General features: G+C 27.7%; 3 protein-coding genes across 13 annotated transcripts; 1 reads left to right on the forward strand and 2 right to left on the reverse strand.

Moving 5' to 3' along the window:
* Window positions 1–1,130: 1,130 nt before the first annotated feature.
* Window positions 1,131–11,924, forward strand: polybromo (protein). Of its 8 annotated transcripts, none has more exons than XM_035862883.2 (27): window positions 1,131–1,681; window positions 1,772–2,041; window positions 2,227–2,472; window positions 2,626–2,754; window positions 2,837–3,016; window positions 3,097–3,541; window positions 3,631–3,743; window positions 3,853–3,951; window positions 4,042–4,125; window positions 4,311–4,463; window positions 4,529–4,699; window positions 4,790–4,953; window positions 5,083–5,377; window positions 6,415–6,620; window positions 6,716–7,055; window positions 7,142–7,726; window positions 7,818–7,975; window positions 8,061–8,233; window positions 8,340–8,512; window positions 8,659–8,730; window positions 9,525–9,707; window positions 9,938–10,060; window positions 10,320–10,563; window positions 10,643–10,793; window positions 10,870–10,919; window positions 10,993–11,110; window positions 11,259–11,923. In XM_035862883.2, the coding sequence occupies exons 2-27, from the start codon at window positions 1,937–1,939 to the stop codon at window positions 11,473–11,475; spliced, it is 4,977 nt and encodes a 1,658-aa protein (XP_035718776.1). In that variant the 5' UTR covers window positions 1,131–1,681; window positions 1,772–1,936; the 3' UTR covers window positions 11,476–11,923. The 8 variants fall into 8 exon arrangements, with proteins under 8 accessions (XP_035718776.1, XP_035718777.1, XP_035718778.1 ...); XM_035862884.2 differs by having other exon boundaries at window positions 1,927–2,041; XM_035862885.2 differs by having other exon boundaries at window positions 1,131–1,426; window positions 1,927–2,041.
* On the reverse strand, window positions 3,389–14,016 carry LOC118440207 (uncharacterized). 4 transcript variants are annotated; one of them, XM_035862899.2, is made up of 4 exons: window positions 13,450–14,016; window positions 13,247–13,342; window positions 13,018–13,142; window positions 3,389–3,529 (listed from the first exon to the last, which is right to left on the reverse strand). In XM_035862899.2, the coding sequence occupies exons 1-4, from the start codon at window positions 13,520–13,522 to the stop codon at window positions 3,518–3,520; spliced, it is 306 nt and encodes a 101-aa protein (XP_035718792.1). In that variant the 5' UTR covers window positions 13,523–14,016; the 3' UTR covers window positions 3,389–3,517. The 4 variants fall into 4 exon arrangements, with proteins under 4 accessions (XP_035718792.1, XP_035718793.1, XP_085517469.1 ...); XM_035862900.2 differs by lacking the exon at window positions 3,389–3,529 and adding an exon at window positions 4,383–4,574; XM_085661343.1 differs by lacking the exon at window positions 3,389–3,529 and adding an exon at window positions 11,326–11,455 and having other exon boundaries at window positions 13,450–14,015.
* A 174-nt stretch (window positions 14,017–14,190) lies between these two features.
* Window positions 14,191–16,496, reverse strand: Edem1 (ER degradation-enhancing alpha-mannosidase-like protein 2). Its single transcript, XM_035862890.2, has one exon. It carries the CDS (start codon window positions 16,339–16,341, stop codon window positions 14,278–14,280), a length of 2,064 nt encoding a protein of 687 aa, XP_035718783.2. The 5' UTR covers window positions 16,342–16,496; the 3' UTR covers window positions 14,191–14,277.
* Window positions 16,497–16,795: the final 299 nt, after the last annotated feature.

Below are 16,795 nucleotides of genomic sequence, written 5' to 3' on the forward strand. Positions count from 1 at the left end.
TACCTAGAAATCCCTCTGCGTCGTCTACGAAATGATCTCTTGCTCCAGTTAAATTTCTGCGCATAGATTTCTACGCGTAGCTAGATAAATTCAATTAACCTAGTAAGTTTCGTTAACAACCAACGTTAAACTAACTAAACTAAAATTATCAGTAATTCCAATTTGTTATCAAGAAGCCTACGAGAGAGAGAGAGAGAGAGAGAGAGAGAGAGAGAGAGAGAGAGAGAGAGAGAAAGAGAGAGAGAAAGAGAGAAACTTCGTCTAAAGAAGAAAACGGAATTGAAGCCTAACGAACTTGATTATAAAATAGTTTACTTGTTCTCAGTTATAATTTATTTACTTATCGAATAAATTTTTATTATTATATTTCTAACATCTTTCGAACTTTTTATATAATCTTTCTTTGTAATTTTCTGTTTTGTCTAATGGAAAAAAAAAATAAAAAAAAAATATCTATAGTTCGTAATTATTTCTATATTTTTCTATAAGAATTACATTAGGATTATGTAAAATATATTCTTAGAATTATGTAAAATATGTTCTTAGAATTATGTATTATAAAATAATGTCCCAGCTGACTGTCCGATTCGAATATCATTAACTCGTATCACTGTAAACAAATTTAAAAAAATCATTGAATCTTATTGAGCATCGAAACTTATTATCGATAGGACGTTCTACCTTATCGACGCGATGATAATATTAAATTATCTATGAATAGTAGCGCTGCGATAAATTTCTTATCATCCGTCGGTATTGTAGAACTCATCATTGTAAAATTACGATTAAATGTTTTAATGGAAAAGTTAATGATATTAATGTAATGTTTTTAATTAATTTCGATCGTTTTAATTTTATCGATAATACATAATTGGTAAAGTTTTTAATTCGTGCGACTTTAAAAAAAAAAAAAAGAAGAAAGAAAAGAAAAAAGATTGAACGGAAATATTATTCTTTGCTGGTAAATTAATTATCGAAGAAAGAAAACAAAAAGGAAAGAAAAAAGAAACGAATAAAGCGTACACTTTAAATTAATTTGTACACCTTTATCATCACTGAAACGAAATGGCTGAGATAGTTAACGATAATCATAATAGGGTGCGCATTGTTTTAAACAGACGATTGCTGTGATTACGGCATGGCGTCGTCCAAGTCGTGTGTCATCGTTGATTACAGGTGAAAAACGTAATTAACGGAGTAAATTAAAATACGAATACTTTTACATGCAGATTATTAATGTACAAGCTCTCGTAATAATTTTGAAATAAAGGTGAGAGTCGAAAAGTATGAAAAATGTTATGCCACATGGAGATCAAGGGGAAATTTTGACCGTACGATTTGCGACAACGCAGATTGGTTTACGTTATGGCGGCAAATTCTAGTTGAAAACTGTACGGTTACAAATGCCAAAAATGTTTCAACGTTGGTACGTCGATGATTAAAAAGTGCAAACGAAAATATTCTTTTGATCATTTCATCTGTGAAATTCTTTTATCGTAAGAGATATCATTTGAAAATTGTAATTTTCTGAAGTCATGCATTTTAAAGCACAGTGGCGACTTATCATGGCGGCGAAATTTTCTTAGCTGTGGCCGCCGTGCTATGCGTACGATTATCATCGTACATAATATCAGCTCGTTAGAATCTCTATACGTTCGAGTGTATTTTATATAAAAACGTGGTGTGTATATGATATACAAATATTCAAATATTCATCTTTTTGTATTCATCAACTGTATACACGCGCGCTCATACTATTGTTACATTACAGTTTAGGTTGAGAGTGTATAAGTTCAAGAACCTCATCTGTGTATATTCTTATTAGTTAAAGAACTTACTTTTATAATATTCCATTTGAAACTGTACAAGCTAATGCTATCTGTACTTCTGCAAATATGGTGATAATTGCCATTGATGTGTTTTAAGATCTGGCAAGATGAATAAGCGTCGTAGAACTTCATCTGTTGCAAGTCGTGGCACAGAGGATGATGGAGAAGACTTACCGCCTGAACCAACAAAAAGGCGAAAAAAATTGGATCCTGTAAGTTTTATATAAATCTACATTATTCTATATTTATTTACCTTTGTATTTTAATTATTAATCATGTTATGAATTTACATAAAAAAATCTCTTTACTTTTTATTGTGCTAAAATAAAAATCTTTTTTGTTATTGTCATATACAAACATAAATATATGTACTAATGTATACATAATTTTTATACAGAGTGACTTGTGCCAACAATTGTATGATGTTCTTCGTAATCAAAAGAAAGAAGATGGAACGTTATTATGTGATGCATTTATACGTGTGCCTAAACGTAGACAAGAACCAGGTTATTATGAAGTAGTATCAAATCCAATAGATCTCCTGAAAGTTCAACAAAAATTAAAAACCGATGAATATCGTGATATGGATGATTTGGCTGCAGATATTCAACTCATGGTCAACAATGCCAAAGCTTTTTATATGGTATTATTAAAGAAGGAAAAGAGTTTCTATTTCTTTTATCATATTTTTTTATTCATTTATTTTACATATATTATTATTATATCTATAATACAAAATATTTGTTTCTCAATTAATATTAAAACTATATATTTCAATTTAATCTTTTTCTATTAGCGTACATCTCCAGAGTACAAAGATGCCACTGAACTTTGGGAACTATGTACGAACACCAAAAATCGTATTATGGAAGAATATGAAGATCCAGAGCCTAAAGGAAAATTAATATTAAAAGTTGGTAGATTGGTGAGTAGTCATTTAAAAAAAAAAGAAAAAAATATAATAAAACTTATACAGCAATAAAGTAAATCAATATTTTCATTGTTAGGCACGTAAAGCTACCTTAAAGCAAGACGACGCAGAAGATACCTCTGAAAGTTCTACAAATCCTGATGAAGAAACTATGCAACAATTTGAAGATTTATTTGCAGCAGTTATGACAGCTACAGATCCTACTGACAATAATAGGCCATTGCATACAATGTTTCAATTAAAACCATCTAAAAAGGTTTATTTCATGATCACATTACTTATCTTACGATTAATATAATTTATACACACTGTTTAGAATGTTAAAAAATATTTTAGTTGTATCCAGAATATTATGATGTAATCGAAACACCGGTGGATTTAAAAACTGTTGCAAGAAAAATTCAAGAAGGTGCATATAACGGAATTGGAGATATGGAAAAGGATTTAATGTTAATGTGTAGAAATGCGTGTCATTTTAATGAGCCGGGTTCGCAAATTTACAAGGATGCTAAACTTTTAAAGAAAATTATTACAACAGCTGCAAAGAGACAAGATACCGGATTGGGAAATAATAGTATAAAAATCACTAGTACAGCACCTTCAACGCGAAGTAAAAGAGGAAGTCGTACAATGGCTCAATCACTGATAGCACAAACAGCATTATTACCAGATGAAGATGAAGAAAGTGATGACGAAGAAGAGGAATCTCCAGAAACAGAAGAAGCAGATAATCCACAATGGCAACTATTTCAAACTATTAGAACGGCTCCTAATAATCAAGGTATTTTATTAAATAATTATTTACATAGTATAAATAAAATATAAAATTATATATTATATATTAACATTAATAATAATATTTTTATTTAGGTGTTCGAATGAGTGAATATTTTTGGAAATTACCATCGAAACGATTATATCCTGATTATTATAAGATGATTAAAAATCCTATATCTCTATTACAAATTCGTACAAAAATAAAGGTATATATCAGAAATTATTATGAATTTCACAATATAATGATTACTTTTCTTTCTATATATTATATATATGTATAAAAAAATAATAATAATAAAAAATAAAAACTTACAGAAAGGCGAATATGGTACTGTAAGTGAAGTTGCGGGTGATATGAACATAATGTTTGAAAATGCTAAGAAATATAATATTCATACTTCTAGACTATACAAGGTAATCACCATATTTATATTTTTTTTAATCAATATTAATATTCTATGACTAAACTATTATACATATATATATATTTTTTTTATTCTACAGTGTGCTGTAAAATTACAAAAAATAATGCAAGAGAAAGTACAAGAATTATTAGAGTTTGATCAGGTAAATGAAAGTTATTATAAGGTAAGTAATTACATTTTCTTTTTTTTTGTTCTCATACTTTCAAAATCAATTATAACTATACGTATCTCATTAATATTATTACATAAAAATTTTAAATATTACTTTTGATTCGATCATTACTAGTAACAATTAATCTTTTTTATTAAATTTTTATATTATATTTCCTTATTGTTTAATATTTGTAGGATTCAGATTCAGATAGCGAATCTGAAAATAGTTCGCAACAGCCAAAGCTTATTAAACGAGCATCTAATCTTTTAACTCGGGGAAAATACAAGGATAATATACCATTGAAAAAGCGTTTATATGCTTTAGTTAAATGTGTCATAGAATACGTTGTAAGTAATTCCAAATTGGGCTAAATGTATCGATGGCAGTTAGTATAAAATCTTTAATATTTCAGTGCGAAGATGGTGGTCGACAACCAATGTTGATGTTTATGGAGAAACCTTCAAAAAAATTATATCCAGATTATTATCAAGTAATAGCAGAACCTATAGATATGTTAGCCATTGAAGCTAATATAAAAGCAGAAAAGTATCAAAATGAAAATGAATTGATTCAAGACTTTAAGGTATCCCATTAAAATAAATTAATATAGATTAATTCTAATTCCTCAATTGTGAATATAATCTATTAAATAAATAATAATCAACATTTTTAGTTAATGTTTAATAATTGTCGTCAGTATAATGAGGAAGGTTCTTTAATATATGAGGATGCAAATACATTAGAAAAAGTTTTAATGGATAAGGTAAAAGAGTTAGGTCCTTTACCTGAATTAATTAAACCTAAATCAACAGCTTCTACGCCTACTAGGAACGTTGGGTATGTGAAGATTTTAATATATATTTGATTTATAATATATAATGAATACAATGATAATATAAAGCAGAGTTTAATTATATATTGCCTTCTGTAATATTTTATTCACAATTTCTACAAAACCAAATATAGGAGACCAAAGAAGGTAGTACCGTTACATTTACAAAAATTACGAACTATGTATGACACTATAAAAGATTACCATGATGCAAAAGGGAGACAATTGTCTCTTATTTTTATGAAACTGCCAAATAAAAATGAATATCCAGATTATTATGAAGTTATTAAACAACCAATGAACATGGAAAAAATAGCATCAAGTTTAAAAAATAATGGATATGATAGTCTGGATGAATTGGTGTCAGATTTTATATTAATGTTTGATAATGCTTGCAAATACAATGAACCTGATTCTCAAATATATAAGGTTTGTATTTTTCCAGATCATAGAAATTATTTAATTGTTTATGTAAGTAACTAAAAGAAATTCCTAATTACATCATCATTTGTCAATAATTGCATTTATTAAAAAAACATTTCTAATATTCTATTTATCTCACTTCTCAGAAAAGCAAAAATCTTTTATAAAATGTATGAAGTTTAATGTGATTTTATTAACCTAATCACATTATAATTAAAATTATACAATTTATAACTAAAAATACTTTAGGAAGAGCTATTTCCATTATACAAAAAAAAAATCACACATCAAATAACTAATATTTTCCTCCTTTTCTTCTTTTTTTAAATAAACATTAAAAAAATTATTTTTACTCCAACTAAAACTGAATTAATTTTTATTAAAATAAAAACTGACAAATTTAATATTGAACAATTGAAAATTATTATAATTTTTATTGTTCGTAATTATGCAGAATACGAAACGATAAACGCCAATACTTGGATTGAAATTTCGCGCTAAAACATGGAAAGCTTAGGCTGTTTACGGATAAAGGGTTTGAGGTTACGTACAATCCGCATCCTTCGTGCTATCGTCGGTTTAATAATCGTGCAAATTAATAAAAATTGCGATCATCAAATTATAACAAAATAATGAAAAAATGAAATCAATTCTGTTTTTACATATATCAAATGCGTCAAAATGTTATTCTCGGTTCAAATGTTAACGTGAAAGTTTTCCAAATTAATTAATACTCCATTGTGGTCTAGTTGTCTGATCTGTATTGAATACTTAAAGACTTAAAAAAAATGAACAATCAAGGTTATATCCAACAATTAAATAATGTTAGTAATCACAAACCTTTAAAAGTTCGACCGTGTTTTATAAGGTTATTAAGAGACAAAGATGTAGATCAGCGTACAAGAAAAAAATACAAAAAAAACGAAGCAGAAGTAAATATCTACAATTAGCAAAGACATTTTTAGATTTCATGAGAAACAAAATATTAAATATTAAGAATATCCTTTGTTTATAAAAGCAATTAAGGTCAAATAAAATTTCAGGATGCTTTAATTCTCCAACGGCTAGTATTACAAACTAAATTACAATTGAGTGAGGACGACGAAAGTGTACCGGACGTATCTGCGGCGATTCAAGAAATATTAGCTACGATATTTACAGCTCTTTATAATCATCAAGATGAAGAAGGAAGATGTTATTCAGATTCTATGGCCGAACTTCCAGAACATGATATTATAGAGGGAAAAAAGTATGTCATATATATATATATATATATTTTTTTTTTTTTTTTATTAATATAATTTATTTTAAAATTATTAATAAATGTTTGTTTTTTTATTACAGAATACGAGGTTTATCGTTGGATTTAATTAAAAGAAGATTAGATAGAGGTGTTTATAAAAGGTTGGATCGATTTCAAGAAGACGTATTCATATGTTTAGAGCGAGCACGAAGACTCTCACGTACAGATTCTCAACCCTTTGAGGATAGCGTTGAATTACAAGCATTTTTTCTTCGGACACGTGATGAAATAACACGCGGAGGAGATTTGTTACATTCCCCATCATTAAACTATACACTTCTTGATCTTTCTGCACAAGTAGCAGAATTGAAACGTGTTAAACATCAACAAGAATTAACCATGCCTAATGAAGATGAAAGTTGTGATGGGAATGAAACTAAAGTCTGTAATGTTATTGTATATTTATCAAAAATTAATAATAATATAATAATAAATATGAAAATATATTATATTAAATGTTATTTTAGGATTCTGAAACAAATACCAATACAGAGGGTAATCATAACGATGGTGGAGGATCTATGAGTTTTAATCAAGAAGTATATAGAGCTGGTGATTTTGCTTATATAGAACCAACTGAAAGAGGGATGGAATATAGCGTGGTATTAATAGAACGTCTTTGGACCAATACAGAAGGACAACAAATGTTATATGGAAATTTATTCTACAGGCCGAGTGAAACCTATCATGTTGCATCTAGAAAATTTCTTGATAAAGAATTATTTAAAAGCGATGCTCATGTTGCAGTGCCATTAATTAAAGTTGCAGGCAGATGTTGTGTATTAAGTGTAAAAGATTATTTTAGAATGCAACCAGAAGGATTTTTGGAAAAAGACGTATATGTATGCGAATCTAGGTATTCTACAAAAGCAAGAGCTTTTAAAAAAATCAAAGTATGGAATTTTGATCCAGATCATTTAAAATTAATCCCACGAGAAAAGCCTTTAGAACCAAAACGTGTTATTTCCGTATATAAAGAAAGATTGGAAAAACATAAAGAAGAAATTGCTGAATTAGAAGAGGGAGAGAAATTAACAGAAAAAGAAAGGCCTGTATGTAATTAATTAATTTAAATTGTAATTTTAATATTTCTATAATTTTATTGCACAAACCATTTTTTTTCTTCCCCCTTTTATATTGTAGAATGTGATATTATACAATCCAGATGATACTGAAAATACATATTATGAACAATATAATACGTGTGCCGGATCTGTAAAAACTGGAGATTTTGTTTATGTGGCAACAGATGGTGGCAGACAACAAATAGCTCAAGTTGATGCAATATGGGCAACGAAAGAGTATGTACAAATATTTATAAAATTCATCAATAATTTGAAAAGGAAAGAAATATCTTTAAAAAAAAAAATATTTAATATTTTGCAGTGGAAAATGTTATTTTAAAGGTCCTTGGTTATTAATGCCAGGAGAAGTTCCACATGCGCCTACTAAATTATTTTATAAACAAGAATTATTCCTATCTACAGTCGATGGTACCCACCCTATTGTTGCAATTGTTGGAAAATGTGCCGTCCTCGATTATGGAGAATATATATGCAGTATGTATATAAAATAATATATAATATTAATAAAACCTTTAATTAAAACAACATATAAATGCAATAATATGTTTAGTGAAATTACTAAACTAATAATAATTTACAGGTCGACCAACAGAAATTCCAGAAGATGATATATATATTTGTGAATCTCTTTATGATGAAAGTAAAAATTTAATGAAGAAACTAAATCAAGAAGGATTAAAAAAATTTAATCATAGTGCTACCGTTACAGAAGATGAAATTTATTTCTTCCGGAGACCAATTAATCCTGCTAAAGTGAGTGTACTTCCATGTAGAATATATTAACTTAAATATTAATGACACCTTAAAATCAGATAGATCAAAAATAACAATGTACAGCTTCCTTCTTATACGCAACTAACTATAAAATTATTGCTTGGCATGTAATGCGTGTGTTGTAGGTTCCGGGTGACGTGGCTCAGACGCAAAATCAAGTCAAGTCCGTCACGCCCAGTTCAGCTCAGTTTGAAATGGTAATTACTAATTTACAAAATTGTACTATCTATCCTGAGGGAAGCAACATCAAAATTGCATGTATTTAATACCACACGGATTGATACAACAAATTAACTTTCAATATAATTAAATTATTAATAAATTAAAAAATAAATAAAAGAAAAAAAAATTATTATTCTTAATATAACTTGATGTATCAATCTGTCAATATGCATGATGTTATTTTATGCCGGCATATTTATTTTCTTTTATTATTATGTGCAGTTATGTTTTTACACATAGCACTTATAGGGTGAGCAATAATTTAGATACAAGGAAGAAATTCAGAGCACCTGTTGGGTTTATATTGTTAAATATGTAATAGATATACAACACCACCAAAAGTTCTTGCTTCCATGTCGCTCTAACCTGATTCACACACATGTAGAAATGAAAAAAAATTGCTTTAAATGGAGTGCATAAGATACTAATCTTTATACTGCAAATTAAACTTGAATTGATTTATCATATCTTTAAAATAATATATATATATATATATATTTTAATATACATATATATATATATATATATATATATATATATATATATATATATATATAGTCTCTTGGGGCTTGAGCTGTTTTATTGAAAAAAAAATAGTTAAATTCAATACATAATGCATATTTTAATACAAAAGGATAACAATTGCAAAGCCTATGTTAAAATGTATTCCGTTGTTTGTAATATTGTGTAAGATTATATATTGAAGACTTAACAAATAACATAACATTCGGTAACGGATAATGAAGGTAACAAAACATAAATGGTATAGGAAGCATCGCCATTGTTACCGAAGCTGGAACCTGATGTACTAGGCATGGGAGTAGGATTAGGAGTGGGAGTAGGAGTAGGAGTTGGGGAGGACAGCATGGATGCTGGTGGTCCACCGTCCGTTGGATCTACTGAAGCTCAACCGGTGCTCTCCAATATTCAGACACCTGTATCATCTAAAAAGGTAGGCCTTACATTGAAATTATTTGCTTACCAAATTGTCACGTGTTATATTTTCATTTTTACACTTTATTTTTATTTAAAAAAATATGCCAGCATACTTTGTGTTTTTGCACCATTGAATTTTCGTTCTCTAACAACATTAGATCCAAAATTGGATGTGCTCTTCTTGAAGGTATACAGGCAATATTTGTTCATGTACGATGGCATTATAATTTGTTTTCTTCTGTTTAGAAAACGGCGGGTAAAAAATTAGTTACGGGCTATATTTTATATTCAAGTAAAATGCGAACGCAGATTACGCAAAACAATCCCGAGTCATCCTTTGGAGAGATTAGCAGAATAGTTGGCAATGAGGTATTTATTTCTTTATTCATAATTATTTTCTATTTTATTAGAAAAAAATATTTTAAGGGTTAAAAGTATGCAATATAATAATTAATCTGAATGAACGTGTGTATACATAAAATATACATATATATATACATATAATATTTAAGAATGTTGAAATGAGATCTCTCGCATACTTAATCATCCTTTCAAACTCGTTTTTTATGATGTACATAAACCAAAAAAAAAATATTATAAATAGTAAATAATGGTTTATATATTTCAGTGGAGAAAACTACCAGCAGGAGAGAAACAAGCTTGGGAAGAAAGAGCTATTAAAATGAATGAAGATGGAGGACAGTTAAAAGGATCATCTATTACAGTTGGATCAAATGCTTTACAAGATGTAGTATATGAATGTTGTTGGGACAACTGTGATTGGCAATTTGAAGATATGACTGATTGCATTGATCATTGTATCGCTGAACAAAATGGACATGTACAATCATCTTTTACAAATGCTGCTCCTGGTAAATGCTTAAGAAATACTCAAGAAATCATATCAAATAATATTATAATCTATAATATACCGTTCATTGTATTCAATAGATGTTGATTTTCAATGTCAATGGCGTGGTTGTGGTCGTACTAAAAAATCTGTACCACCATTTCCAAGTGTACAGAGACTTGCAAGACACGTTAAAGAGGTACATATTCTTAAAGCAAATGGACGTATCATCCCACCGTCCGAAAGGAGCAAGTACGAATTCTACTATTTTATAAAATATATTTAATTTATAAATTTAAAGAATTTTCATTAATTCACATTTTTTTAGAAACTACATGGCTTCGAAAGGTCCTACGATACTTCCACCAATGGAAACAGGTAAAGAGTACTTAATAAATGTTGAAAAAAAATGCTAGAAAATATTTATTATTTCATAATCGATATGCATTAGAAACATCGGCTGCAGCAACACAAACCAGTAATATACCAGCTACCAAACAGCCTGAACCAATGTTCGTTGCTGTTCCTCCAAGGCCGAGTAGAGTATTACATTCGGATGCATATTTACGGTAAAACTGTACATTATAAAAATGTACAATCATTATAATGAATATAATTACTTAATATTGATTCACATTACTAACATAAAATTAATTCTTAAACGAGATCAAACTTAAATAAATAACATAAATATATAATATCACAATTGATCCGCAGGTATATTGAAGGACTAAATGTAGAAAACCGGTACATATCAAATTGGGATAAACAAATGAATGCTACTCCTGAAAATACCCAAATTCCTGATATAACAAAATTACCTGCTGAATGGTTGGGCAATGGTGTGGGCAACCATGGAAATGTGGTGAATGCCTTATGGACACTCAGAAATATGATGATGCGGGATGTGTTAGCTATCAATAAAACTTTATAGTTTATAAATCGTTAAGATCTGTAATTTTTAACAACTCGATGCTACCTTAACTACAGTTTATAGATCCGTCGATGCTACCTTAACTACAGTTAATAGGTCCGTCGATGCTAGATGAAAGACTGACAAGCGCGGATGGTTTCAATAATACTATATTTATGTATTATGATTTCCTGATTAATTTTTTCATTACTATTTAAGAATATTTAATTTTTCTTTTGAAAATTTTAAATAATATGTCTTATTGCCATAGCTATAAAATGAAATTTTACACTTATACAAATATTTTTAATCTATTATGCATTACCATAGAAATTTTTATATTAGGTAATGCTTGGATTAGCCAAATGTACTTTTTTACACAGAGATAATAAGATTTGACAAATATTTCTCTTTGCACTATTTAAAACAAAAACAAGGGGCATAGACTATAGAGAACTTCCTATAAAAAAAAAAAAAAAAAAAAAAAAAAAAAGAAAAAAAAAGAAAAAAAAATATTTTATGTAAATATTTTGCTAAGTTTTATTTTTTACTTCTCATGAATAAGATCTTGTATTTTCTGTATTACATGCTATAAAACTACAACTTGAGAAGTACTCTTGTATTGTTCATTTCATGCAAAATCCTAACATTAGAAAACTTTTTTTTATTTAATCTTTGTTTAAATTATATTAAATAAAAAAAGTATAGAAATGGGGAGTTTGATACATAGTTTTCCATAAGAAAATATTTATTAATAGATCTTTTGTTAATTTGATTTAATAATCTATTTTTGTTTAATGTATTTTCAGAAGATTAAATACAAAATTTAATGAGCTTCTGAAATGATTTGTACAGTAATTTCAAAGAATATTTATATCTTTGGCTAATATGTTTTAATTTTTCTGTACTTTTTTAGAAAGTCTATATACATATATATATATATGTATATATATCGAAAATGTAAATGTGACGAATATATATGACTCTTTAAATGAATAAATAAGATAATTATGTACATTCATTTTTACTGATAGTACACAAGATTAAACGTTAATAAAATTCAAGTGCAAATTATTTTTATAAATAATAAATCGTTCATGATATATTTCATATATAAATATATGTCATTCAATTTCGAACTTTCTTTTAATACTTAGTCAGTTACTCAAATTTTTAATTACAAATTTTTCTACTCTGTGTACTTATAGAGTATTCAGTACGCATATTTCGAGATTTTATGAAATAAAAATTTATCTATAAATTAAATATTGAATTTCCCGTATTATATATTTAATTAATAAATTAAAAAAAGAAAATCTAATGTATATCATTTCACCTAGCATTGACAACCATAACACCATAAAAATATAACTTGTAGTTGTGTATTTAGAACAAAAAAAAATAAGTACTATTATTTACTTATCAAATAAGATATACATTGATATGAATTTTGTAAGTTAACGTTGAACTGAGATTGTTATTTTTTCTTGTACTTTGGATATACATTTATATCTTTGAATGAAAGTAGGATATAAAAGTATTTTGTGCTCAAAAATCGCTCACCCTTCCACCAATTTGCCAATCACCCCATTTGGTTGGTTCCTTTTCGCTATCTGTGATTAATTCTCCAGTTTCAGGATCAGTTTCTGTCAAAACCAAATCGACGAAACGTTCACCTGGTTGTACACCTATTTATATAAATAATATATAAAAATTAACGATAAATAAATATTTATATTTAGGACATATTAATGTTTCAATAAATTTAAATTATATATATATTTTTACATACGTGGTATCGGTTCTAATTTAAGTTTCTCATGAAATTGTTTCATACGTTCCGATTCTTCTTTCTTTACTTCCGAACGTTTTGTTGCTCTGATATTACCTACGGATATTACATATATTCTTGATATAAATATCATTTATTATCATCAATCAAAATATACTCCATAAAATTGCTAATGTATTCCTGAAACTATTTATAATTTATACCTGTCATTAATGTGTTAATTCTCTTCATTAATGAAGTTTGTAATTGCATATGTATATTAGTACGGGTCAACATGCTTACGATACTCTATAGTCAAAAATTAGAGTAAAATTTTTAAATAATATTGATTTATGATATTATTAATCAAAATTCTGTGTTGATTAGTTACGAAACAAAATATAAACGATAGATAAATTTTCGCAAAAATAAACGCATGGTGAAAATAATTATAACAAAAAAGCATCTATTTAAAAACTTATAAATATTCAATTTGAAATACTTTTTCAATTCGTATATCTGCGTACGAATTCGTCAATTCTGTTAAATAATTTTAATTATAACATATTTACTTAATATTTCTTAATATTTACATATTTACTAATATTCAATTGGAAGCTCATTAACGACTTTATCAGTATTTCTATATAAAAAATTGTCTTACCACAGATAAAGTCAATAATGAATTTCTTTACAAATACAATGAAAATATTTAGCCTCTATTCTACATTGATCAATGAAATTTTTGACATTACAATATTGCAATATATTTTTTATATTTCAAATAACAATTATAATCTTATAGTCATTAGAGTTCAGATTAAAAACTACTATACAACAGATATATATATATATATATATATATATATATATATATATATATCTTCAAAAATGAATTTATTTATTTATTTTTTTTCTTTTTTTTTTTTTTTAAATTAGAAAAAACATATTTTTTTAATACGATTAAACTAACAATAAAATTAAAGAAAGATTTACTGAACGAATAGAATAAAAAACTAAAAATTATACAAGTAAAATTTTTGAAATAAATATTAAAAGAATTCTCCTATAATAGATATTCGTTGTAGGAATGATTGCGACTGACAAGACAAAGTCTGATACATCAATCTTGCTGTAGTATTTGTTGGATACATATTTTTTTTTCTAATATTTTCTAACATAATTTGTGGTTCAAATCTTGTAATTTGATTGCTAATTGCTTTCTTAGATAGTTTTGAATTATTCTGAACTGTTGTAGAATCATATTGATCATTTGAAGTAATAGATGTCTCAAAAGTATCTGTAGTTTCACTATCGTCAGCTTTATAAATTACATTTGGTTCTGCTATAACTTGCATCTTTGGGGAATCAGAATGAAGGGTTTTATTTTTATTAGTTTCATCTTCATTTTTTGAAACATTTTCAGAAAGAAATTCCTGCATAAATAATGTTTCAACATTTTCATACTTTTTATCTTTTACTTCATTTGTAGGTTTATGTCTCAATTGTGATAATTTTATTATTTCAACAAAATTATTGGTCTCATTTTTATTTATATTATCATCTTTATGAATTGTATCTTTTGTATTGTATTCTTCTTTTAAATCGTATTTTGTAAAAAATTTATCTGAAGTTATTTTATCCGGTAACATATTTTGTATCCTGCGACAGCAATATAATGCACCAGGATCAATGGGATGTGCTTCTGTATTAAAAACATATCCACCAGAATCAACAATACAATGACCCCATTGTGTTTTTATTACATCCCCTTGTTGTCCATTGTTATGAATAAAATTGTCTGGATCAAAAAGAAGATAAAGATATTTTGTTGTTTCAGCAAGAAAAAAAGATTCCATCCTATCTGCTTTTCGATGATCACGTACATCATTAATGGTTGCATAACCACATTTAGTTTTAGCACTATGTTGTAAACTTCTAAGTATATCAACTCCTACTTGAATTAGATATGGGTCTCCAGTTGCTCTATATAAATACATCACAGATTCTATAAGTTCTGGTCTTAATGGATAACTTTCTCGATTTGTTCCAGCTTCACCTTGGGGAATATTATAAAATTCTGGAGTAAAGCCAAATTGTTTCCAAACACGATGATAATTATGTAAAGATTTCATGGCATCTGCAATTTCTCCAAACAGACTTAATATACCAGGCCAATAAGCATCTAAAGATTGAAACACTGGTAAGGTCACTTGACCTTTTGTCATAGAAACCCATAAATGCCAATCCTCTCTGCGAATATATTTTTCAATAGCAGCTTTGTGTTCATGAAACATTGCAGCTAACCATGGATCCTGGAACAATAGCGTGCCTTTTGCTAAATATTCAAAATATGAATCAATTCCTGCACCAATTCCAGAATCTTGAGCAGTCCAATGACCAGTCAAAACATCAATATGATTACCAACTAATCCAATATTAGATTTATAATGATTTAATGCTTTTAAAGCATTCATAGCAACTTCTTCATAAAGAGGATCACCAGTTAAACGAGAAAGTGTTCCAAATTCCAATAGAAAGGTACCTATGCCTGCTGTACATGTAATGCTTGTTTCTCCTTCAGGAACTCCATATTTCAAATTAACAGTTCCATATGGCATTCCTGTTGGTGTATCAAAGGCAGGAAGTAATCTTTTAGCCATATCTTCAGCAAGACGTAACAAAGGACCATTACATGGCCATCCTGGTTCTAAAGGTACACCAGCTTTGCGTGACAATAAATGAGCACTCAAAAGTCCACCAACCACTCGTATGTTTGTTTCAAAAACAGATACATTAATATTAGCTTCAAAATTTTCCCTATCACTTATTATCTCGGCTACACGACGAAATTCTGAAAAATTTCCCATAACAGCTAAAGTATCTAAAGCGTCGATCAACGTTAATGAAAAACTACCCCATGTATCAAAACCATCGCAACTAAGTGATCTCAATTCGTCATAAGGATATGCATAAGTTAAATAACTGGAATATGCATGATCAAACATAGATCGCACTTCTTCTCTGAGAGCAATTATGTCTTTCTTTTGATATTCTCGTCCAGCACTTACGAGTATTAGAAGTCCAAAAAATAAAGCAGTCTTGAAAAAAATCATTATGGAATAAACAATTTCTTATTTTCACTCCTTTTTTTCTCTAACTTCTCAGAAGATTAAGAATTTCTATTTAAAAAAATTATAAATAGTGAAAAAAACGAGAAAGAGAAAAAGAGAGATATAGAGAAAGAGCTGCCTTTAATAAAATAATATTAAATTTCAAAATTATCTACATTTTTATCTGCTAACAGATTTTTATGTCTAACACGACATATAATCAACATCCGTGAACTACTCTAATGTATTGATCAATACTGTATATACGATTGAAGTCACTGCGATTTGCGCTCTCTCTGGTAGTTTAATTTTTTATCGAATTATTTTATTAATCCTTTACAATCGATAATAATAAACGAAATATATTGTTAATATTCATTTTAAATTGATGAATATCTCTTTCGATAAAGTACAAATATATAATAATGTTATTATTAAAAATATATTATATTCATAT

This window comes from Vespa mandarinia, chromosome 14, assembly GCF_050613455.1.
Source record: "Vespa mandarinia isolate Hongniang chromosome 14, ASM5061345v1, whole genome shotgun sequence".
Lineage (NCBI taxonomy): Eukaryota > Metazoa > Arthropoda > Insecta > Hymenoptera > Vespidae > Vespa > Vespa mandarinia.